This window comes from Haliotis rubra, unplaced genomic scaffold, assembly GCF_003918875.1.
Source record: "Haliotis rubra isolate DU_JTF1 unplaced genomic scaffold, ASM391887v1 Scf41, whole genome shotgun sequence".
Lineage (NCBI taxonomy): Eukaryota > Metazoa > Mollusca > Gastropoda > Lepetellida > Haliotidae > Haliotis > Haliotis rubra.
Genome location: NW_025767091.1, coordinates 1,433,377 through 1,461,020, shown reverse-complemented (window position 1 = coordinate 1,461,020; position 27,644 = coordinate 1,433,377). Strand labels below are relative to the sequence as shown.

Genomic DNA, 27,644 nt, shown 5'->3' with positions numbered 1-27,644 from the left:
CAAAAAACTTTCAGCATTATTAACTGTTGTGTCAAATTTCTATGTAGAGAAAACTGTTAAGAGATATATTTGTAGACGTAATACCTAGCAATACGTTTCTGATACTGATGTTTCATGTTACTGAGAAAATTTAATGTGGTCTTCTGCTTCCATGTTAAGTTCAGTTATCTCCCTTGTTTCTACCCAGAATGGATTCAGCTCATGGAAAAACATGCAAATGTTGTATGTTCAATTGAGAAAGATGATCACAAATACATATGTTATTATTTCCTAATCCACTCATTAGGATATTATTGGAAGAATATTTAACTGATTTGTATATACTAATTCAGTTCCATTGTCACAGCTATGAAGTTCTGTTGCCATGGAGACAATGCTTTCTAATAGGACTTTTTACAGATTTTGTAGCCATGATGGTATTCAAGTGTTACTTGTATATTTTCCTGTTATCATTGATGTAGAGGCTCTGTTATCTCGGAAAACATATTCCATTCCATTTGCCACGGTAACCATGGTGATTATTCTGCAGCCCTTGTATTAATTATGAAATAATCATTGTGTTCTTGTTGTTATCAATGCATCTGTTACACTATACCAGCTAACCATAGTATTAGAGTTATCAGTTGTGTTGTGTCACCATGGTAACGACAGCTGGTGGATAACACCCCTGTATCAACGCTCTTGTTCAGTTAGCGGTTCATCTCATATTTGTTGGGTAGCAATATTACTTCATCTGATTTTAACAGCAAATTTTGTATCACATTTATGTTGAAATAAAGGAAATAAATATTTATTTTCACCACTGAAATATTTAAGACTTTGTTGTTTTTAGAGTGAGTGAGTGAGTTTTAGGCTGCCTCTTGCAATATCCTGCACAGCCATTGTACAGCCAGTGGTGCCAGAAATAGGCCTTGCACATCTTTGAAATGGGAGTGGTGAGGTAGCCTAGTAATTAAAGTCTTCGCTCACCATACTCACTCACTCATTTACTCTTTGAAATGACCTGTGGTGGCATTCAGTTTGTCTCAGATCATGCTTTCCGTTCATTTTATACAGACCAGGATGAACCCTGTTTCCTTGACCATAATATTTCTAAGCTCCAAAGCACACCAACAGTGCTTAGGCAAGCCAAGGAATACAAAGAGATTCAGACTCAAAACACGATCGCATCTCTATGGGCACGTTTTCAACATTATGGCAACACGAGATATTTCCCTCGGTCATCCATCCACGCGTGACGACAAGTCCGAAAGACATCCACATTCGGCTGATCCATCTAAGGAATCGATTCCAGACTGCCACTTTGACCATTCCTGGCTTACGTCCAATCAGTTCCAGGACTCCGGGGGCGTGGGGTAGCCTAGTGGTTAAAGAGTTGGCTCGTCACGCCGAAGACCTGGGTTCTAATCCCCACATGGGTCCATTTCTGGTGTCACCCACCGTGATGTTGCTGGAATATTGCTAAAAGCGGCGTAAAACCAAACTCAGTCCAGGTCTACGGAAGCAATCGAGGGAGCACAACATCCGGCCCCGACGGCCTGCAATGTGTCCAATTTTGTTCCAACGTCACCGACAGGCACGCCTTGCCTGGTGCAGACAGCACCTACGGCACATGGGACAGGATTGGGATGGTGTTTTGTTCACTGACGAGTCGAGATTTCTTCTGGACGGCTCAGATGGCAGGGCAAAGGTGTACAGACGGCGATGCTGAACTGTATGCTGACGCGCATGTTTTTCAACGTCGACAGTTTATTAGCGAAAGCGTTATGGTATAGGGTGACATCACATCTCATGGTCCGACACAACTTGTCATTGTCCGTGGCAATCTATCTGCGATACAGAGATGAGATTATTGGGCCTCATATGCAGCCGTTCATACAAGGACAGAGACGCAACTTTACGCTTCAGCAAGATATGCCCGTCCACATGTCGTTTGTGTTATTACAGATTTCCTGAGACAGAGGAACGTTCCTGTACTCCCCTTGCCAGCTGTTTCTCCGCACCCGTTCCCTATTGAGCATGTTTGGTATGAAATGGAGCGGCGTTTACGTCAATCCCAGAATCACCCTTGCACTGACGTAAGCTGAATTGGAACAAGCGTTGGTTCAGACATGGAACATCATTCCCCAAACTTTCTTCAATCGCTTAGTGTCGCCTATGCGTCGTCGTTGTCAAACCTGCATCAACACCAATGGTGGACACACACGATGCTGAATTTGTGAGCTGACTTTTGACACCACACCACTGCCACATCACGATGCCTAGTGTCAGATCATACAGATTTCGATATTATCCTGTCAACAGTTAAACAGTGATTAAGGAAAACACCACAAATCATGTTATTATCTGTTTGCATTAAGATATGGCATAACATCAAATAATGCACAGTTACTTTATTCCGCTAGTATATTTAAAAGATACCAAAATGACGACTTCACATGTAGCCCCGTGGTAAGGGAGTACGTTTGGAAGTACATCCAGATTGGATCACTGGTTTGATTTGTTTGTTTGTTATTTAGACCCATGAACAGAAATGGTCTTCAGCAACCCATGCTTGTCGTAAGAGGCGACTAACGGGATCAGGTGACTTGGTTGTCTTCGGACACACCTGGCGGAAATCGATAATTTGTGGCTGTAGGCGAATTGTATCCTGACTCAGAACAAGTTAAATTAAGTGACTTAAATGATTCGAGTGATTCTTTATTCCCAGTAGTGTCACCCGACTCTGGCTCATTAGATGTCCGGTCAACGTTACAACAATCATGACCTCAGTCAACCTTTCAGAACGTCTTATGGTGAACATGTGCAGGACATTTCCAAACCTGGGTCATCAGTCATGTCTGGTGCAATTCCAGGATCGGGTGGTCAGGCTCGCTGACTTGGTGGATACATGTCATCGTATCCCTGTTGCGTAGATCAATGCTTATGCTGTTGATCACTTGATTGGCTGCTCCAGATTCGATTGTTTACAGACCGCCGCCATAATATTGCTATATGCGGCTTTAAACACAAAAACAAACAATGTTGGTTATTTAACACCGCCCACCAGTTTGACTGGGTTTTGGCCTCTAAATGGAGCTCAAAACAATTGCTTCATCTAAGAGGTAATTATGACTATCTAGACTTGCCACGTTATTCTAGACTTGAGCCGGATGATTTTCTTTGTCTATTTTCAAGGGCCTGGGAGACGGACTTCATCAGCTAATTCAGCGGTGGCTGGTCAAACTGTTCTCCGCCCAAACCAGAAGGTCAGGTTATCCTGTGTGAAGGTCATTCGTCTGCTCTTGATCTTCCGATACCTTGCAGCACAGGTCACACTGCTAATGAAATGAGCCGAAGCGAACAGGTTTCAGCCGAAACTGTCAGAATCGCCTAGAACGGCCGCATCTGAATCCTTTTTACATGAAATCTTTAGCCCTCAGACAGCGCGTCTGGGGCAGGGGCTCTCATTTGTCTGAGGTCGTTGGATGTAGGTACTTTGTAGTGTATCAATATCTTATTGAAAAGGGTTTTTAAGTCTGAAAAGCGGATTATCCAGTTTATTATATCGCCGTCTGATGTGTTCGTCTCACAGCTTCGTTACGGAAGTGGCGCCAACATAAACATATCCCGTGACTAAGAATTGAGCTCGCTCATGTGAATTAATTGATTGGACTAATGCTAATAGCATCATGGGGAATGTGGTTTAAAACAAAACTATGATGGTGAAATGGTTCAAGGTAATTATCACCATGGAATGGTGATACATTACCCTAGACCACCGAGGATGGGAGTAACTCACAATGAGAGAGAGACAGAGACTCATTCATTTCAGCAATATTCAAGCTATATGTACATAATCGACAATCCAGTGATCAACAGCATGAACATCGATCTACGTAATTGGGATACGATGATATGTATGAACCAAGTCAGCAAGCCTGACCACCCGATCCCGTTAGTCGCCTCTTACAACAAACGTCGGTTGCTGAAGATCAATATTCTAACCCGGATTTTCACAGGTTGACGAAGTAAATACGATGCCCAACGTTGCTGAAAACCAATTCTAACCCGGATCTTCACGTGTGTCATAATGACAGCCCGACATCACTTAGTAGGGTCCCGTTACACAAAGCTGTCTTAGTGCTAAGCCAATATGGTAAGCTTAGATTAAAGTATAAGACCATGTATGCAATAGCGTAGTGCAACGGGGTACAGAAATACTGCTGTTTGGGTTGTAAAAAAATGGATACACTTTGTTACTTGGTAAAAAGTCATCATATTTTCGGCTGCGACTCAAACCTACAAATATTTAATGTTTAGAAAGACAATATATAGTGTATAGCTAATTCATATATCCTACCCTGGGAGGAGTATATAGTGTATAGCTAATTCATATCTCCAACCCTGGGGGAGTATATAGTGTATAGCTAATTCATATCTCTTACCCTGGGGAGTATATAGTGTATAGCTAATTCATATCTCCTACCCTGGGGAGTATATAGTGTATAGCTAATTCATATCTCCTACCCTGGGGAGTATATAGTGTATAGCTAATTCATATCTCCTACCCTGGGGAGTATATAGTGTATAGCCAATTCATATCCTCATATATATAGTGTATAGCTAATTCATATCTCCTACCTTGGGGAGTATATAGTAATTCATATACCCTGGGGGAGTATATAGTGTATAGCTAATTCATATACCCTACCCTGGGGAGTATATAGTGTATAGCTAATTCATATCTCCTACCTCGAGGCGTATATAGTGTATAGCTAATTCATATATCCTACCTTGAAGGAGTATATAGTGTATAGCGAATTCATATCTCCTACACTGGAGGAGTATATAGTGTATATCTAATTCATATATCCTACCTTGGAGGAGTATATAGTGTATAGCTAATTCATATCTCTTACCCTGGAGGAGTATATTGTGTATAGCTTATTCATATATCCTACCTTGAAGGAGTATATAGTGTATAGCGAATTCATATCTCCTACACTGGAGGAGTATATAGTGTATAGCTAATTCATATATCCTACCTTGGAGGAGTATATAGTGTATAGCATCCGTAATAATTACATACGTCTTACATCAATGCCATATCATAGCTCCTACCTTGGAGGAGTATATAGTGTATAGCATCCGTAATATATACATACGTCTTACTACTATTAACACGGTAAAACTAGACAAAGTTTTACCAATATTTATGACAGTATATATTATTGAAAACTGGACATGTACAGATTAACTGACCACGGTTCACAATCTTCAAGCTGCCAAGGGTCACATTGATAATGAACATCCGAAACCAGTATCTGGTCCGGGTCTGCAGATAGCAATAAGCTAATCAAATGCACTGTGAACTTCACCCATCAACACCGATGTCTTCAATACGTTTATGAAAATTATCATATAATCCGGTCAAGATAGAGTAGCTTAAGTGCGCAGTTGGCACCGTATCGTCAGTCGAGTTAGGCAATAGGATTTAGATATAGCAACTGAAGTTCACAACAACAACTTTATCGTCAGTGTATCAGTAAATGGGATTATCTAAGATAAATGGAATAGGTATAAAACAGGGACAACACACAGTCACAAATCGTTCAGTGACTGCTGTGTAATAAACTCCTTGTTTATTTACTCAGGTAAGAAACTTTACTTTCTTCTACTTTGACATATATACCATTGTTATTCTAGGTTAACTTTAATCTATTGTAAATACCTTAACTATAAGTTACAACCCTGGCAGTACCTTCAGGTTTATGTGGAACGAGGCATCCCTTAGTATGTGTCTCATATCTTCTGTATTGCAGTTTAGGATTGTGTATTTCATACTGATTGACACTACACTGTTTTGTGACTATTATAGCATGTATAGAGTGTGTCGGATATTTTAACTATTGTATTACGTTGAGCATGAATACTATATGCTGTTTGGGACCGTTACAGAATGTAGATTGTATGAACCCCAACTGGGGTGATGTGTAGAGTTCTGAACTATTGTTGTGTACATTGGAATATGTATCGCGATTAATGTGTACATTAGAATATGTATCGCGATTAATGTAGTATGTGTCGTGTATAACGAATCTACATGTGATGTTTATGTACTTTGATATCTGATTGCATTCTGATCATGTTCTAATAATTAATTGTAAACTATGCTATTATTGACTGATTATGTAAAATCGTTCAGTGACTGCTGTGTAATAAACTCCTTCTTTATTTACTCAGGTGTTGTGTTGTGTGTGGGTTGGTATGGGCAGACCTCTTGCCAAGCGAGCTGATTCCCCAAAACTCGCGTTTTAATAGGTGGCGGAGAATCAAAAATCGACCTATGGCTACATACCAACCCACAAACTACAACACTAGGAGCCGGACACCGACCTCCGACCCCCGCCGACGAATACAGCGGCCTTGGCGAACCACTGGAGGACCTTACAACCATAGCTTCGGGCCCAAACACAGACAGCGTTAATCCTCCAGTCACTATCAACGAGGACAGGATTGCGTCGGGCCAAAACACTGAGGGGTCATCCTTCAGCCGTGCGACAACACACACAGTCTCCCAATATGGCATACGTGAGTGATCTGGTGCCAAAATTCAACGGTACAGGCAACGCCCGACAATGGCTGAAGAAAATGAATTGTTTTCGACAGTATCAATCACTCACAGATTCCGTCTACTTGAACCTCCTGCCATTGTACTTAGACGGACCCGCTGCTACCTGGCTGGACTCTCTTCATCCAGCCCCAACAACCGCAGCCCAATTCGAAGCCGTCTTCACTCGTAGGTTCAACGACGTATCCTCACAGACGGCTTTCCTGTCCGCCCGCCAAAACGACACCGAGTCCGGGTCTGCCTTCATTGAACGTGTGCACGAGATGACAGCTGGCCTCCAGATCCCTGAGACCCTCCTTGTTCAAGTCATTATCAATGGTTTGCAGCCTCCTTTGAAGGGATTAGTCATTCCCCATGATCCACAATCACTAGAGACATTATCACATCAGGTAAGACTGGCTGAAGCTGCTCTTCAAGCCACCCAGGATGCCACCCCATCCATATCATCTGTGACATCTCCTGTGGTTGACAACGATCAACTGGCCACCATCGCTGCTCTGTTGACAACACAACAGCAGCAACTTGACAAGTTGACTGCTCAGGTGGCCCACGTTCCCCAGAGGCAGAATGTCAACACATATGTCAACCGTGATCAGTCTCACCAGCCCAGAGTCAACACTCGTCGTTCTGCCCAGCCTCTGCAGCAACAACAACGGCAGCAACAACAACGGCAACAACAACAACAACGGAACAACTACAGACAAACCTCAGGTAATTGCCGGGGTTGTGGTAACGACTGCAGGTCTAGAGTTTCATGTCCATCCTCCAATCATCAATGTAGCTATTGCAGTGGGTTACATCATTTATCTAGGGTATGTCGCCTACGATTGAATCAGCAATATGGCTTTGCGCCTGTTGGTAGGCCCTGGCCTATGAGCAGGCACACCTTAAGAGCCCCAAGGGGTAGAAACACGTATAAATCTTCTTTCAGCAGGCATACCAGTACCCCCAAATCATCTAGTATATCCCATCAGTCACAGATTAAGAATACAGTGTATGTCAAGGTTGGTGATGTTTGCTGTCATGCCTTAGTAGACACAGGTGCCACTCTGTCAGTTCTATCTCTCCCCACTTTGAAAAGGGCAGGTATTCCCCTGTCCCAGATGCAGGACAGTACGCTCTCACATGCTAGCGGTGTTGGGGGAGAACACATTAAAGTACTTGGGTCAGTTAGGATTTCCCTCTCCATTGGTGGTATGACAATCGACCACAACTTTTTAGTACTCAAATCAGTGCAACATTCAATCATCCTAGGGCAAGATTTTCTTAATCAAAATGAAGCCATCATAGACTATAGCACACATACACTTGCCCTCCATAATGGTTTAGTCATGGTACCTCTCCAAACCACTGGCTCAGGACTTGTACGTACCTGTGCATCTGTCACTATACCTCCTAACATGCAAGTCACCATTCCCGTTAGGTTGAGTAACCACAAAGGTCAGTCATGTGCCTTTCTATTCGAACCAGTCCCTCAATTGACTACATGCAAATTGGCAGGTGCTAAGTGTCTTGTACAGTCAAAAAAGGGTAGGGCATGTTTTACCCTTTTGAACCCAACTAGTGAACCAGTTGTCCTACCCTCCCGCAAGGTCATAGCAGTTGCCCACCCTGTCGATGTTGCCTTCATACATCCCTTGGAGGACAGACCCCCGCCTACATCTCCAGGTAAGCCTTCAAACCTAAACTTTGATCTCAGTAAGGCAGATCTGAATGATACTCAGAAATCAGACTTATCTAGACTTCTTAAAGCCAACAGGGATGTGTTTGCTGCTGACAAAACTGAACTTGGTGTTACTAACCTATATTCACATAGGATAGATACAGTACCTGGCTCCAAATCTGTTCATCTGCCGTTCTATCGGAAGAGCCCTGAAGGCAAAGCAGAAACTGATCGACAGACCAAGGAACTTCTTGACCTTGGGTTCATTGAACCCTCCATGTCCCCATGGCAGAGTCCGGTGGTCTTAGTCAAGAAGAAATCGGGTGAGTTCCGTTTTGCCATAGATTACAGATCATTGAATAAGATTACCGTTCCGGCTTCCTATCCTTTGCCTCGCCTGGAAGATGCATTTGATGCTATTGGTGATTCCCATGCTCAAATATTTTCCACGCTTGATTTGGCATCAGGGTTCTGGCAAATTCCTATGGATTCTGAAACAGCTCACAAGGCATCCTTTGTCACGCAGAGTGGCCTGTACACGTGGCGTGTTATGCCTTTTGGGCTACGCAATGCTCCATCCACATTTCAGATGGTCATGGCAAGAGCCCTGCAAGGCTTGACATGGAAGCATGTCTTAGTATATGTGGACGATATTTTGATTTACAGCAAGACTTTTCAAGAGCATCTTTCCCATTTACAAGCAGTTTTTGATCGCTTGAGATCAGCTAATCTGAAACTGAAGCCAGATAAATGCAACTTTGCTCGTTCTGAAGTTCTCTACCTCGGCCACATCCTCTCCAAAAAGGGTATAAGAACTGATCCATCTAAAACAGAAGCTATTCGTACTTTTCCCCCTCCTAAAAACATCCATCACCTTCGCAGCTTTCTTGGATTGTGCAATTACTATAGAAAGTTTCTCAAGGGTTATTCCAAACTAGCAGCACCACTAAATGCCCTTTTACAGAAAGATACCCCCTTTCACTGGTCGGACATTTGCCAAACTGCATTTGAACAAATGAAACAAAGTCTTGTTCAGGCTCCTGTCTTGGCCTACCCTGATATGCAGAAACCATTTATCCTCACCACAGATGCATCAGGATCAGCAATCGGCTATGTTTTAGGCCAGTTAGATGACCAGGGTAGGGAACGAGCAATTGCATATGGGGGAAGGTCTCTAAATTCATATGAGAAGAAATGGACTGTCAGTGAACAGGAGTGTCTAGCAGTGGTAGAAGCAGTCAAGTGCAACCGCATTTATCTCACAAGTAAACCCTTCAAAATCATTACAGACCATAAGGCCCTAGTCTGGTTGCAGAGCATCAAGCACACTACCAGTCGTCTCCATAGATGGGCTCTTGAACTGCAAGAGTACACCTATGACATTGTTCACAGGCCTGGGAGAGTGAACACCAATGCTGATGCACTATCTAGGAGAACCTACCCTCCTATACAGACCATGGATGTCAATGACAACCACGACACAAAACCTGAATCCCTCGAAATTCAGTTTTTCTATGACACCCCATCCCCATCTATCTCGGCTGTGGATACCATTATGGAGACAACCTCCACTCCCTCTTCTCCTGATCTGGAAAATATTGGAGAAATGCAACGGCAGTGCCCTGATTTCAAAGGCATTGTAAATTTCCTCGCAGATGGTTCTTTACCACAAGATATGAACCAGAGGAAAAGGATTCAAAACACTGCTCATGAGTATGACATGTTAGATGGGGTACTTTACCATTTCTACCAGCCTCGTACTCGCAAGATGGAAGCAGCTGATAAGCTCATTCGTCAGTTAGCCCTTCCCAAGAGCCTCCGTAGAGATGCTCTTCTCTCATACCATGATTCTCAAGCAGGTGGTGGTCACCTTGGTGCTGACAGAGTGTATGGGGCTCTCAGACTCAAGTACTATTGGTCTGGGATGTATCAGTACGTTCATGATTACATCAAGTCATGTCATAAATGTCAAGTCTCCAAAGTTTCACGGCATCCTAACAGAGCACCTCTCCATCCACTGCCCATCACTGAAACGTTTGAACGATATCACATTGACTTCCTTGGACCATTGACGGAGACACCTGAAGGCTACAAACACATCCTTCTTGTGGTAGATTCCTACAGCCGTTGGTCAGAGGCATTCCCTCTCAAATCCCAGGAAGCTACAGAAGTGGCACGTGTTTTATATCAGGAGATATTCTGTCGTTATGGTGCTCCAAGGTCCATTGTCTCTGACCAAGGTCGTAACTTCACGTCTAAACTTGTTAGTGCTCTCTGTGAAATCTTCCAGGTTACACGTCATCTTACAAGTAGCTACCATCCAATGACGAATTCCGCCTGTGAGCGGACAAACAGTACTATCCTTCAATCCCTTCGCACATATTGTGACACTGATCACTCAAACTGGCCTAGTTTGATTCCAGGGATAATGATGGCATTCCGCATGACACCAAGGGTACAATCTACAGGATTCTCTCCTTTCCACATGCTTTTTGGCAAGGAAATGCATGTTCCCTTTGACACAGCAATTTTACCAAAGACTTCGTTAGGTAAAAATGCAGTGGAACATATTTCACAGGTGTTGGACAACCTGAGAATTGCTAACACAGTGGCTACAGAAAATTTGAAGGTAGTCCAGGAGAAAATGAAACAACGTTATGACTCCAAGGCTAAAGAGTGTACTTATGATGAAGGTGACCTCGTCTGGATGACCAATCCAGTCACGGTTAAGAAACGGTCACACAAACTCGAACCAAAGTACAAAGGCCCTTATCTTATTAGCAGAAAGTGTTCTCATGACACTTATCAGCTGCGCAATAGAGAAACATTGAAAGAGCTACCATCGCGCACTCATGCAAACAGGTTGAAACCATTTTATGAGACAAACACTGTCCAGAATCGACCTGATACACAGGTAACTGCGGACACTGATAAACAACAGGATGTCTTGGAAGATGACATCGCTCCTTCTCAACCGGAAAACAGGTCTGCCTTTAACAATCCTATAGTCTCTCAGACCACCAATGACAATTTGGAGAAACAGGTATCGAAGGTAGGTAACGATTCCCAGGGTAGCTCGGAAGATGACGTAAACCCGTCCCAATCAGAGGAACACTCGGAAACAACAGTACCCAATCAGTCACTCTCTCAGACCACTGACGTGGTTTGTGAGCAACAGTCACCCAAGGTAAGTGACCAGTACTACCCAGTTGAAAAATTATTGCGTCAACGCATGCAACAGGGTAAACGTTACTATTTAGTCAAGTGGGTTGGTTACTCAGAACCCTCATGGGAACCCTCTGAACATGTTACTGAAGAATCCAAGCGAATCTTTCACGAACGCTTCACCATGAAAGGTAAGAGACGGAAACGCCCCTACAAATATCTCCAGATAAAGTAAATACCAGGGATTAGAGATGTGTCTTCATACCTAAATTCATTGATGTCAACACCATCTAGATCATGCATAGTTATCAAGTGCTAGAAATTGCGTGCGCGCCGCAATTTCAACCAAACCCTATATGCTGTTCCATTTGGTGTACACATAAAATGATGCAAGTTTTTCTTGTGTATTGTTTTGGGAAAGAGGCACATCGCTAATCTACTCAGCATCATGATTGTCAGATGTTCCAGTAGCTTTATCACTATCCCTTTAATGCTCCTTACTTACACTTGGTTCCTTAACTTGCATCTTGCACCTATTGTTCCCTTTGTATACACCTTCCACGGACTAGGTTCAATCTGTACACATGTTCTTGTCAGTCATCATGGGTACGCGATACCAGTTGTTTCTGTACCACGATTTACCCATCACTCGTACTGTAAATAGTATGGTGTTATTTTGCTTATACAAATTTCGGGACGAAATTTTAAAAGAACAGGGGGATACTATTAACACGGTAAAACTAGACAAAGTTTTACCAATATTTATGACAGTATATATTATTGAAAACTGGACATGTACAGATTAACTGACCACGGTTCACAATCTTCAAGCTGCCAAGGGTCACATTGATAATGAACATCCGAAACCAGTATCTGGTCCGGGTCTGCAGATAGCAATAAGCTAATCAAATGCACTGTGAACTTCACCCATCAACACCGATGTCTTCAATACGTTTATGAAAATTATCATATAATCCGGTCAAGATAGAGTAGCTTAAGTGCGCAGTTGGCACCGTATCGTCAGTCGAGTTAGGCAATAGGATTTAGATATAGCAACTGAAGTTCACAACAACAACTTTATCGTCAGTGTATCAGTAAATGGGATTATCTATGATAAATGGAATAGGTATAAAACAGGGACAACACACAGTCACAAATCGTTCAGTGACTGCTGTGTAATAAACTCCTTGTTTATTTACTCAGGTAAGAAACTTTACTTTCTTCTACTTTGACATATATACCATTGTTATTCTAGGTTAACTTTAATCTATTGTAAATACCTTAACTATAAGTTACAACCCTGGCAGTACCTTCAGGTTTATGTGGAACGAGGCATCCCTTAGTATGTGTCTCATATCTTCTGTATTGCAGTTTAGGATTGTGTATTTCATACTGATTGACACTACACTGTTTTGTGACTATTATAGAATGTATAGAGTGTGTCGGATATTTTAACTATTGTATTACGTTGTGCATGAATACTATATGCTGTTTGGGACCGTTACAGAATGTAGATTGTATGAACCCCCACTGGGGTGATGTGTAGAGTTCTGAACTATTGTTGTGTACATTGGAATATGTATCGCGATTAATGTAGTATGTGTCGTGTATAACGAATCTACATGTGATGTTTATGTACTTTGATATCTGATTGCATTGTGAACATGTTCTAATAATTAATTGTAAACTATGCTATTATTGACTGATTATGTAAAATCGTTCAGTGACTGCTGTGTAATAAACTCCTTGTTTATTTACTCAGGTGTTGTGTTGTGTGTGGGTTGGTATGGGCAGACCTCTTGCCAAGCGAGCTGATTCCCCAAAACTCGCGTTTTAATAAATAAATACATACGTCTTACATCAATGTCATGTCATAGCTCCTACCCTGGGGAGTATATAGTGTATAGCATCCGTAATAGATACATACGTCTTACATCAATGCCATATCATATCTCCTACCCCGGGGGAGTTTATAGTGTATAGCATCCGTAATATATACATACGTCTTACATCAATGCCATATCATAGCTCCTACCTTGGAGGAGTATATAGTGTATAGCATCCGTAATAGATACATACGTCTTACATCAATGCCATATCATATCTCCTACCCCGGGGGAGTTTATAGTGTATAGCATCCGTAATAATTACATACGTCTTACATCAATGTCATGTCATAGCTCCTACCTTGGAGGAGTATATAGTGTATAGCATCCGTAATAAATACATACGTGTGACATCAATGTGATGTCATATATTCTACCTTGGAGGAGTATATATAGTGTATAGTGTATAGCATCCGTAATAAGTACATACGTCTTACATCAATGCCATCATATCATAGCTCCTATAGTGTATAGGGGAGTTCATATAGTGTATAGCATCCGTAATAAATACATACGTCTTACATCAATGCTATATCATAGTCTCCTACCTTGGGGGAGTATAGCATCCGTAAGTGTATAGCATCAATGTCATGTCATAGTAATAAATACATACGTAAATACATTACATCAATGTCATGTCATAGCTCCTACCCTGGAGGAGTATATAGTGTATAGCATCCGTAATAATTACATACGTCTTACATCAATGTCATATCATAGCTCCTACCCTCGGGGAGTATATAGTGTATAGCATCCGTAATAAATACATACGTCTTACATCAATGTCATGTCATATCTCCTACCTTGGAGGAGTATATAGTGTATAGCATCCGTAATAAATACATACGTCTTACATCAATGTCATGTCATATCTCCTACCTTGGGGAGTATATAGTGTATAGCATCCGTAATAAATACATACGTCTTACATCAATGTCATGTCATATCTCCTACCTTGGAGGAGTATATAGTATGTAGCATCCATAATAAATGCATACGTTTGACGTCAATAGGGTTTATATTACCTTGTTTGAGTGGTGTTAAAGTTAGATTTACGCAAGCCCCAAGTTCACCAAATCTGGGTCATTCCAAATACGGACTACTACCACGCATAGTTTACAGCGCAGGCGCCTTATACTGAAATGCCCCCCGTCGAAAATACCACATCAGTCGCTATTTGATATCAGGGCTGCATAAACTAATAATACTCTCATCACCCCCGTCTAGCGACCCTGTATAAAGCTCACGTCTCACCTTATGTTATTTTCTGGTCTTACCTCATGTTATTCTCTGGTTAAGTTTCAGTATGGCAAAGTGATAACCTCGGCTATCGCGTTCAGTAAAGAAATGCTCCTTGAAACATTTGATAATGATGAAGCTGGTTGGTTCAAACGGGGATGATCGCTGGTTTCAGATGCCTTGGTTGTGTTTTAATCAGGAAGTGTGTCCAGTCTCATGCGTGGGCTCCTTCGTGCATATCGGTATTTGACTAGCTGATGAATGTCTTTATACGCCGCATATAATTATTCAAGCATCAACTTGTGAAGATCCGGGTTAGAATTGGTCTTCAGTGACCCATGCTTGTTGTAAGAGGCGACTAACGGGATCGTGTGGTCAGGCTCACTGACTTGTTTGACACATGTCATCGTATCCCAATTGCGTAGATCGATGCTCATGCATTTGATCACTGGGTTGTCTTGTCCAGACTCGATTATTTACAGACCGCCGCCATATAGCTGGAATATTGCTAAGTGCAACGTAAAACTGAACTCACTCACTCCAGAAACATCAGGGCGGGAGACACAAGAAATGAACTAGGTGTACTGATACAGGGAATAGAACCCGGGCCATCGGTATGACGAGCGAACACATTACCTGCTTGGCTACCCTGCCAACCCTACTAATAAGGGCGAGGAACACAAAAATGGGCTTCACACATTGTATGCCTCTGTGGGGAACTGAACCCGGACTTTCGGTGTGACGAGCTAACTGTTGGACCAAGCTGTTGGACCAAGCTCTATATGTTAGCCGTCCGTCTGGACCACACTGGAGGTAACCATGTTCATCTTTACGTGACATGTGATATATAGTTGTATATGACAGATCCACCTCGGCGGTCTCTGGATACTCGGGTCTGGACCAGGGCAAACTTATGGTTGATAACATGAAGATCTATCAACGTCACAGGGATATGGTCGTACACAATTCCTTCGTTTTTCTATCGTAATGCAAATCGCTGTACAGAGTTGCGTCCCTTAGGCAAGCCTGTGATTGATGGTTAGAATCCCAGTTGGAACCGACCATGATTCTAGTTTTGTCGGTAGCATACCCGTGCTTTAGGGTTTCACTTAGTCTCTCGTACAGACCCTGAAGCAAATATATCCAAGAAAGCCCACGCAAGTCTAGAAAATGTGGCAAGTCTAGATTTCCACAACTTCTGAAAATGAAGAGAGTCTCTGGGCTCTTTTTTTTATTGTATTATGATTTTAATGTAAAAACGTTTATTTTCTGTAAAATATGTTCATTTCAGAGACTAGCTGTTAGTCTAGGTTTCACGTGGTAAATATCTAAGACAAGCCTGTCTCAAAGGTTTTGAAATATATTTCTTCCGTCCCTCCCTTTCCAAACAGCGAAGAGCTGAAAACCTGCCGATTCTGCGTTAAGCAATATTCACCCACTCATTCCTGTCAACAATACAACCCGCTGTCATATAGCTGGAATACTGCTGAGGGTGGCGTTCAGCAACCAACAAACACAAACAATGCAAAATCTGAATGAAGCAAGTCTACATTATCCCCTGAATACGGAATCTGAATCTTTGATTTCACTGGGGCTTCTTTTCAATTCATATGGAGGTATTTGGTCCTGTCAAATTATATTTAAGAGACTAAGCTTTAGTCTAGTCTAGGGCTTGAATAACTAAAAGCTTTCCCTTTCGTTGTGTTATAACTGGAATAGCGCGGCGTTAAACCCAACTCACTCACTCACTCACTCACTCACCAGTATGTATATGTGGGAGATCAGGCCATATCAATAGTGGCGAGCTTTAGAATACACGTATTACTTTAATCTACTCTTTTATTATAAAGGCACCTATTGTGAAGCTATTCCTGTGAAAACCAGACACAGCTGCAAATAGTATACATGATCTAATACAAGAGGTGTTAAACGTGAAATATAGATTACAGACATCACGACTATTCATTTATCAAAAATAAGTACCCGATCAATAATATAAATTCATATAACTTGTTACCCGGATGCAGGCTCAGCATCACCGGAAGATGAAAAAGGAGAATAAGTAAAGGAAGAAGTTTTTTGTACCTGAACACACGCCATTGACAGGTATATAAACCAGGGGCGGATCCAGGATTTTGGAGAAAGGAGGTCTACGTGTGTGTGTGTGTGTGTGTGTGCGTGCGTGCGTGCGTGCGTGCGCGCGCGCGTGCGATCCGCCCCTACATAAATAGTTATAAGGATATAAAAGCTGCCATTGACAAAACCAGTATTCTGGTAGGTACAGAATTTTCGATGAAAATCTACGCATATGAACATGAAATTTTGTGGAATCCCCAAGTATGAACACGCATGGTCAGACATTCTATATGAAATCCCGGGCTTATAAATATATCGGTCGTGTTCACTGATATGACTCAAGAGCTCTTAAATAGGATGTTATGACAAATAAGCTGGTGGGCCGGATGCCTTGAGGGTGGGGCTCATGCATGTCGTTCGTCTGGCTCGAGGAATTTTGCTGGAATATTCCTTACTGTGTCGTAAAACAACATTCTCCCAACCACACCCATTCTCATCCTAAACACGATCAAGAACCGTTTTGTCGAAGTTAAAGGTACCTACGAGAATACTTCGAGTAGCCTAACCCCTGGTTCGACACAAATGCGAACTGAATACTTCATACAGAATACAGGAACAAAGCTTTTATCTCGAGACAGCTGTACGTTCTATTCATCAAAGTTCGAAACAATGGTGAATATTTTGACTAAATATATATTCATATATCGCATTGCACGTTGCTTGAGTTACTTCAGGAGGAAAAGTTACAAACATTACATCACAAGAAAAAACAAACAAAGCCAAACAAACCAACTGTCGTCTGGTGTGAATTATGTATGATATCATATCTCCTGAACCACTTCATCCATCGCCCGCGTCAATAAAAGTCGAACTTCCTATCACCCAAGTTGTCGGATTTCAGTAATTATTAGACACATTCTATGTTGGCATAAACCATCGAAAATTGCATGCTAAACTTGTGTATTTCCGGACGTCGCTTCCGCATTACGGCGTCTGACATTTCAATTCAAACGCTGCTAATTTGCTTTCTCTGTTGAGGAGATTTGCTACGAGTGTGGAAATGTCATCGTCGTTCCGATATATATAACGACAACTGTTGATGTCAGTTTTGAATCCCGAGCTCCATGACCTCTGACCTCTGAGAGTATCAATTCCTGGAGGATATCGACTGGGATTGTTTGTGGAAGGGTATATCGCTGTTATAACGAGGCGAGCGGTGCCATTATTAGCATACGACACGTGCTTTATGTTTACGTTTGCAGAAGTCGTCTGCTGCATATCGTCTGGGGGTAACTTGTGACAAGCCGGGCTGGAAAGGGGCGGAGGAAAGTTTGGTACTTCAACAAGACAACGAGGGTCGCGAAACTTTCAGCATTCGGAATGAAGGTTCGTATAGGTTTGGTAAACCGTTTCATCTCATTTCCGATATCAAAGTAAGTTTTCATGTGACACAGGGGGTGTTTCGTGACCTTCAGTCATCGTTACCATTTCGACATGGCCTGCGCCAGCTTTGATGAAATTTAATCCGACTGTCCTAGACGTATAGATTCTGGGCAGACGTGCAATGTTTCGAGACCTGGTAGTTGTGTGTGTAATGAGGTCTAATGCTTGTAACGTGACCTGTCTATGACGCCTTACAACTGCAGTATTTTGATTTTAAAGGACGTTGTGTCAGCAGACGACAGCACGACCATTCAGTGCAAAGTGAAGGATTCCGAAAGCCCAGAAAGAAGTTCCGGATCCAAGCCGGATAGTTGTGACACTCCTCCTGAGGATATCGATACAAAGGACAAGGCCCAAGATTCACCCAAATCAGACGCTAGTCCACCAGCGGAAAAAGATAAAGTAAGAATTACTACTAATTAGCATGGATTTAATAGCAACCAACAAATCATGGAGAAAAATGTTGCAGGTTCATTGGTAAAGTGTCCTTCCTAGTGTTTGGGGGATGGGAGGGGGGGAGGTGTTGAGGAAGAGGGTGTAATAGGATGGGCAGGTTTGTCAACTGACATGTTGCAGGAAGAAAGCAGTGTGGAAAATATCCCTACAAGCTTGTGGTTCAGTCGATGGGTGTCTGTGAAATAACAATAGTTCTTTTGACTTTTCGAGAATTTTAACAGTCTATTCACAGCCAGGTTCCAAGACCGGAAAAATGAAGCACTTTATAAGTCAAATATGAGTGTAATTATGCTGAGAGTATAATATACAGTACAGCTGTCCCAAGACAAAAATAATTTGGGATACATTCTGATATGTTTGACCACCATAACAACTATGACCAAATTAGGTCAAAGGAACCATTAGCTTGTGTCATTATTGTGGTTTAGCAGCACTGAGATGTTAAGACAGTATGGCAGGGCTCTCATTAAACAGATCTGAAATACACTTATTAAAATATTATGTTGTCCAAAATCTGATTTACAGAGTGTTAGAAATTGTTTATAGTATGCCTTTAACATGTCCTGTCAGTGAGATTGTCTTAACTCATAATACACATTTAATTAGCGTGAAAAGACAAACTTGGTATGTAGCACCTTGGTGAGACATCTTGATGACTGACTTGTTGTTTGGTGGGCATCACTTGAGGAGACTTTTCCAGTCAAGTTTTCACTTTGGATAGTCCAAACATTGTTGGCAGTGTGCTAATCTGCTATCATAGATGTGTAATCTGGCTATGCACTGTTTACGTAGAAGATTTTATTACTGAACAGGTGGGGGAGTGAGGTTTATGAAGATTAACCCTTACACTGCCCTCGCATCAGATACACTAACTGTCTTGAACCCTCATCTCAGTGATGTAGAGTGTTGGTAGTTATTATGAGTATTGCACCAATGGAAGTCCTCGATATCACAAGGTGCACCTGTTTAATAAGATGAGAACTTCATGATAAGCCGACCCCAGCATTCTTCACAAGGGTTATGATATATTATTAATACATATAGCCATTTTCAGATAACATTAACATGATAAAATGGCAAATCCATAGCTGGAACTTTAGTCACTATTAAAGGAATAAGTATCTGTATTGAAGGGATGCTTTTATTGCCTGACATGAAGGATAATATATTCTACTTTTAGTATTTATTGCATGTAATGTTTTGTGTGGTTTATGAAAATATACAGCACCTGTAGGACTGAATATGGGATGAAATAGGTATAGTTAAATGAGTTATGGTTTTACGTCACATTTCAGCCATATTGCGACTAAAGTAGGTATGGATTTTCTTGGATTGAACATATATTATCAGGGATTAATATCTGGATAACAGTGGGAGAGTGAGTTTACGCTGCTTTTAGCAATATTCCAGCAATATCACAGCGAGGGACACCAGAAATGGGCTTCACACATTGTACCCATGTGGGGAATCGAACCCGGTCTTCAGTGTGATGAGTGAACGCCTTAACCACGAGGCTACCCACTACCATATCTGGATAACAATATATGAATGGCATCTTCAAATCCACTTACGTTGATAGGTTTAAACCATATGCTACCTTTCAATGGTGAATATGTTGTAATTTATAGAAATTGGCTATGTCAGTCTGTCATGTTTTATTTCTGGAGCATAAAACATAAACTATTGAAGATTTCTTCATGAAACCTTGTGTGCATATCAGAGAATATCTAGCGTAACATCAGGTATGGGATGAACTGGTACATTTTAGTTTTCAGTATATTAAGAAGGTTCTTTTTCAAAAAAGTATATAATTCATTTTCAGTTCATGGATTAGATTTCAAATGAGGGTAGGAGTCATTTCAAGGACAAAACTCGACCATTCAGTATACCTTCATGAAACTATATGTACGCATCATTTGCTTGAACTTTTTTTGCTAGTCATTATAGTTTTTGAATTTTCATATTTCCAAGGCATCATATTGTACTATGGTTCAAGTACGGGTAGATCCACTTAGAGTGTATAACTCATTAGCAGTTATTAACCATTTGCTGATGTCCATGTCAGAATGTTGGGATCTGATTGGTTTATGTGATGTTGCCAGAACACTATATATACTGCCTGGGAGGGAAATATAACCACATATACCCCATTGAGATACTGCTGCAACTTATATAACATGATGATATCCTGTATTTGTATCATTCACAAATATAACTGAGCATGCTCAGTTAAATGCAAGTATATGTTATATATCATAAAATAAATGTTGTACATCAGGAAATATATGTTGTACATCACGGAATGCATGTTATGTATCAGGAAATTCTTATATACAAGGAACTACATGTTATATATCAGGAAATGCCTTTTTTATATTGGAAACTACATGTTATATATCAAGAACTGCATGTTATATATTGGACACTACCTGTTATATATTGGGAACTATTTGTTATATATCATGAACCACATGTTATATGGCAGAAAACACACAGGATATATATCGGAAATGCATGTTATATTCCAGAAACTACATGTTATATATTCAGAAATATGTGTTATATATTCAGAAATTTGTGTTATATATCAGAAACTACATGTTATATGGCAGGAAATACCTGTTACATACATGTGAGCTGCAATTTAGCACCTTATGATTGCAAATCCATTTTCCGAATGTAATAAGTGTTGTTCTGAACCGAAATGAATACTTTTTGTTTTACGTGTGAGAGCTGGACAACATCCTGTTCAGTGAACAAAATATGTTTTTGTCTTTCTTTCTTTCTGAAAAGTACTAATTTTAGTACAATTTTGTGGGTTGATTCCCTTGTAGGATGAAAATCCACAGTATGGGAGTAAGTACTAAGACACCAGCACTCAGTCTGGGTTCTAACCCTACGATTGGTTGTTAATGTCAACTTCACTTTTTGTGATGGTCGTTCAAAGCATTCTGTTTGTTGGTTTGCCAGTCTTTTCATTTCAAACAAAGAATCACACTTGTCATTTTTTGATGTCACACATCAAATTGGTGGTGCTTAAATAGTGTTGGGTTTTTTTGGTAATTTTTTTGGGTTGAATCTCCATACATCCAAGTCATACAGTTCATTACATAACAGGTTGGTATAAACACGATTCGCAAATATACTGAGTCAAAAAAGAAACTTCACATTCTGTCTTCAGGGCACTATAAAAGAACAAGAGATGGTAAGATGGTTAAATTGTTATTATTTCATTGCTGAGATCTGTGTGATGTACTCGATACACTGACAGTGCCATAATCAGTTCCATTAGGCTACACCGCCGTTCCAAAACAAGGGTATACAGAATGTCAAGTCACAAGAATAAAAATGCGAAATTTCTCAGTTCAATATCGTGTATGGCAGCCCCGTGCATTCACCACTGCCAAACACCGTCTCCTCATCGACTGCCTGATGCTTGTGAACACGTGGTTGGGGATTCTGGCGCCATTGCTCTTGCAAGGCAGCCAAGTTCCTGCAAATTCTGAGGTTGGTTCCTAAGACCACGAAGCCTTCTCCCAAGTGCATCCCAAACGTGCTCTATTGGATTAAGGTCAGGGGACCTCGATGGCCAGTCCATGACGTTGATTCCAGCGTTTTGAAGGAAATTTCATGTCAACATCGCGGTATCACGGGCCGAGCATTATCATGCTGGAACTGTAGACCTGGGCCATGAGCCGCCATGAAAGGAACGAGTTCAGGGTGAGCACCTGGTCGCGGTAAGCAGCAGCTGTGAGGTTTCCACGGATGACCAGAAGTCGGGAACGGTTGTTCCCACAGAAAGCACCCCACACCATGCAACTTCTGACCCCGAATCTGTCGACTTCCTGTACACAACATTGGGCATACCGTTCACGACGTCGTCTCCAGACTCTATGCCTGCCGTCCGCGAATCTGAGGGTAAACCTGGATTCATTGCTGAAGACAACTCGATTCCAGTCTCTCTGGGTCCATCGGAGGTGACGTTGGGCCCACAGCAAACGTTGACGTTGATGAAACGGCGTCAATATTGGCCCCACGATATGGACGTCGAGAATGGAGATTGGCAGCCCGCAACCGATTTGAATGGTCTGTGAGGACAGTCGACCTCTAAACATCTCAGCCCTGGTTCGTGTAGCCGGCAGAAATCTGTCACGTAGGTGACGTAGGACGATTTGACGGTCTTCTGCTCGTGACGTCACACGTGGACGACCCGACCTTGGGCGATCAGAAGTGGTGCCAGTTTGTTGTAGACGACCTGCGCAAGTCATACACAGTACGACGGCTGCATCCCATTGCTCTTGCGACGTCAATAACTGATCTTCCCACTTGCAACATGCCAACGCACGTTCACGTTGCACATTTGACAATCGTGGCATTTCAAGTACCGTTAGAACTGTGGTTTAAAAGTGTTTTTTCAATTCTTGAGGCCAATGCAAACACGTGCATATGAAGAAAACTTCGATGCGAAGATCACGTGATCGACTGCACGTGCAAAACCTGATTTGGCACTAACGTCATTTGCAGGACGAATGGATGGGTTTGAGTGGGTTTTGCTAACGTTTTTCTAGAGTCGAAAGATAGGGATCCCATTTCGGATACATAGATGTATCATCAGAGAAAAATTATTCATTATTTTTCAAATTACATTTTGTGAAGTTTCTTTTTTGACTCAGTATATATACAAAGTCAATTTACAGGCACATGTGCATTCAGGTGGAAATGAATAGGTACTTGAAAATATAATAGCAGTACATTATATGTAGCGCTAGATTAACAGAACAGATTGTGACATAGTGACCACAAATTTGTGAAGCTGTCATATTTGCAATTTGAGTAGGCATTAAAACGTTTAGCATAATATGTTGTCTTTATGTCTTCTATAATATACCGGTAGTTCAAATTTGGTGTTTGATCTCTTTGTTTCATTTTGTATATATTATATTTCACAACTGTTATTATCAAATTCAGAACATGGTTTCTCTTTTCACAATATCCTAGAATAATATTTTTATTTGAAAAGATAATATTTGACCCTGTTTTTTTCGAATATCCATTCTTCTATTTTCTTCCAAATAGTTTTTATGACTTTACAGTCACAAAATAGATGTAAAATTGATTCTTTCTCGGATTTGCAAAATGTGCATGTGTTGGAATCTTTATATTTCATTTTTGTTAGAAAATCATTTGTTGGCAGAAACCTATGCAGTATGCTGTATTGAAACCAAGAGTGTTTTACACTATTATACGATTTAAAGGTTGTTTTTTCTATCATTTCCCATATGTTATCGTCATAGTGCAGGGGCTTATGTAGCAAAAATGCTTTCCGTGGGAAGTGCATGTTAATTGTTGGAACCACTGATAATTGTGATCAGTATTGCATATGAAAATATCGTTATAACAAATGTCTGAGTTCATTTTTGTGTAACCGATCAGACTTTTGACATTTTCATTTCTGTTGGTAGTTAATCTTGATTCAACTTTCAAAATAAGTAAATTCCACGGCAGAAAAATGGCAAATTCTGCAGGTATTTTGCATGGAAATGCTTTTTCTGCAGACCAGACGTTTTTCTGCATCAAAAGGTAATTCCCATGATTTAGTCTGCAACTGTGGAAACGTGGAATCCAGGAGGGACTGATTATTAATGGCCAGCAGGACTACCTTACCAATATGATAATTATAACAGGGGAGCATTTTTCTTTTTTGTGTTTCTCATCGCCCGACTGACCCGTCTAATATAATTTTTTCATTCCAACACTGCCTACTCGAACCTAAAACGTACCACCTTATCATATAAAATGTTTATCTTATAATCACTTGCTGCCACAAGTCCAAAGAACGCGAGAAATTGTAATAAGAATTACAATAAATGAGAATCAAGAACATTATTCAGATAATTTTGTCTTTAGTAAGTTTTTTTTCCATACTTGGATACATGTACTATGCTCAAAGCGCATACAATACATCACCAACCCCTGTATCAAATACATTACCGTCATCACCCACATCAAATACATCACCATCACCATATCAAATACCTCACCAAATCCCATATCAAATACATCATCACCCATATCAAATACATCAACATCATCACCCATATCAAATACATCAACATCATCACCCATATCAAATACATCAACATCACCCATATCAAATACATCACCATCACCCATATCAAATACATCACCATCACCCATATCAAATACATCACCATCTACCATATCAAATACATCACCATCACCTATATCAAATACATCACCATCACCCATATCAAATACATCACCATCATCACCCATATCAAATACATCACCATCACCTATATCAAATACATCACCATCACCCATATCAAATACATCACCATGGAATAAATAATTCTCTTTCGTTTCATTCTTAAATACTATCAAACGTGGCTTTGTGCTTTCTTTCTCATGTTGATGTTGAAAATATACAGTATGACAAAACCCTTCAAATTTGAGGAAATAAGTCCTATTTATCGAGTAGCATTGAGTCATTTTGGCTGGAACACTGCTCTTTAGTTTGTCGTCTGTGAAATTCGACCACATGTCATGCTGACCTCGGCATCGCTTACTGTCCAGAGATTTATGACTTGCGGAGTTGTCTCTCTGTATTTTCATAATAATATGTTAAACAGCTGTACTGAGAAGGGAAGAGATTCCAGATAGTGTAGATAGAAGCAGTGTGATGCCACATGATAAAAACGTTAACCCTTTAAGTACTGTGTGTTTTTGTGATAAGTAGCGTTTTAGACAGCTGAGATGTGGAAACTTCATCATGTTGATAATAAATATGTACTTTTGAATATTATTTCCTTGAATGTTAATGGTTCTTTCCTGGTTGAGATTAAGGAGGAGATATTGTTAAGATGCTGCAGATGGCATCTTCGTGAGGACAGTTCATGGAGGTCTGAATATGATCCCTGGGAGGGGGAAGGTATATCACTTCACCACATATCCACTGCATCACGGTACTCGGTGCCATGATACTATAATCATATTGGTAGATCGTGCATCAATACAAAGTGATATATATATATATATTTGTTTGAACAAAAGAAGTTGACATGTAACAAAGGACTTTGCCTAAAATATGCCTCTGTCTATGGATCAGTGAATGGGTACCAGGTGGGATGAAATTACGATGTGGAAAGATACATTGTCCCAAAAATGCTTGAAAACAATGAAAAACCATTTGTCTACCACAAAAATTATGATATTGGAAGCATATTTTAGAAAGAAATATTTAGCGTCATAGTTTCATTTAAAAAAATACATCTGGTCTTGTTGATGTAGATAAAACAATATTTAGTTGCTTTATAAAAAATATCTGATTCTCTCACATGGCATCCTCCTGCATCACTAGGGGAACACATGTTGATTAGACAATGAGCTTAAGTGAAATGAGACCCATGTAGATTATTTGATTCTCTGGTCCAGACCTGGTTATTTACAGACCGCCGTCATATAGTTGAAAAATTGCTGAGTGCTGCATTAAACGAGAAAGTTATATAAAACAATCAGTAACACCTAATGAAAAGTGCCTGTTTGTACAGAATCTCAAAATCGTATCTATATATTACATTACACTCAATAATGAAAAAAATATCGACGTATGTTCGCCCATAGATCCATTTTGAATTTACTTTGTTGTTTTTTGTTTTTATATGTCAGTTTGTTTTTGTAGATGTATATTTTCGGAGAAAAAAAAAAGATTTTTTTTTATTGGAGTGTTTCTCCAGGTTTTGAGAGCATCTAAAGTAATGTCTGTTGTGCAACAACTACTGGGTAATGACATGTACATATTGGTGAAAGTAAGACTTATCTTGCTGACTATGGATCTGATTACTCTGACAGAGACATTGAAAAGTACTGTTAGCTTGGCCTGGCATGTTTACAGCCCAGTTTACTGAAGTGGGGTGTATCAAATGAGTGACTTACGAGGCGGGGTGATGTGTGAGTATCTGTAGTACAATAACCTGGTGTATGTGCTTTCTAATGCCGTACTTTCCCATTGCCACTCAGTCCCTGAATGAGGTATGGCCATCTGAAGGATGAAGCAGATGTTTCTCCCAGTTGCTCTGGTGCACTTGTAATTATTTTCTGATTGTTTTTGTCACAATCAGTTCCTGTGAAGGCAAACCGCATGTGTCTATTCAATGAGCTAGTTAGGATTTCACATTCCTCAGCCTGTTGAAGTGGATGCCTTGGGTATAGAGTAACACGGATTTAATCTGTATCTGCCACAGTTTAGCTTTAGTATGATGACTTTCTGTGTAGCTTGTAAAGCTGTGTTACATTGTGTGCTCTTTATGACTTTCTGTGTAGCTTGTAAACCTGTGTTACATTGTGTGCTCTTTATGACTTTCTGTGTAGCTTGTAAACCTGTGTTACATTGTGTGCTCTTTATGACTTTCTGTGTAGCTTGTAAAACAGTGTTACATTGTGTGCTCTTTATGACTTTCTGTGTAGCTTGTAAAACAGTGTTACATTGTGTGCTCTTTATGACTTTCTGTGTAGCTTGTAAAACAGTGTTACATTGTGTGCTCTTTATGACTTTCTGTGTAGCTTGTAAACCTATGTTACATTGTGTGCTCTTTATGACTTTCTGTGTAGCTTGTAAACCTGTGTTACATTGTGTGCTCTTTATGACTTTCTGTGTAGCTTGTAAAACAGTGTTACATTGTGTGTGCTCTTTATGACTTTCTGTGTAGCTTGTAAACCTATGTTACATTGTGTGCTCTTTATGACTTTCTGTGTAGCTTGTAAACCTATGTTACATTGTGTGCTCTTTATGACTTTCTGTGTAGCTTGTAAACCTATGTTACATTGTGTGCTCTGTGTAGCTTTATGACTTTCTGTGTAGCTTGTAAACCTGTGTTACATTGTGTGCTCTTTATATGACTTTCTGTGTAGCTTGTAAAAGCTTGTAGTGTTACATTGTGTGCTCTTTTTATGACTTTCTGTGTAGCTTTGTAAAACAGTGTTACATTGTGTGCTCTTTATGACTTTCTGTGTAGCTTGTAAAACAGTGTTACATTGTGTGCTCTTTTATGACTTTCTGTGTAGCTTGTAAACCAGTGTTACA

General features: G+C 40.6%; 1 protein-coding gene across 1 annotated transcript in view; it reads left to right on the top strand.

The window, feature by feature from the left end:
• Nucleotides 1-17,925: 17,925 nt before the first annotated feature.
• Nucleotides 17,926-27,644, top strand: part of LOC124288036 (RNA-binding motif, single-stranded-interacting protein 3-like) — a 312,786-nt gene continuing 303,067 nt past the window's right edge. Inside the window, 2 exon segments of the mRNA XM_046724598.1 lie at nt 17,926-18,028; nt 18,305-18,487. Coding sequence (XP_046580554.1) covers nt 18,023-18,028; nt 18,305-18,487 — 189 coding nt within the window. The 5' untranslated portion in view covers nt 17,926-18,022.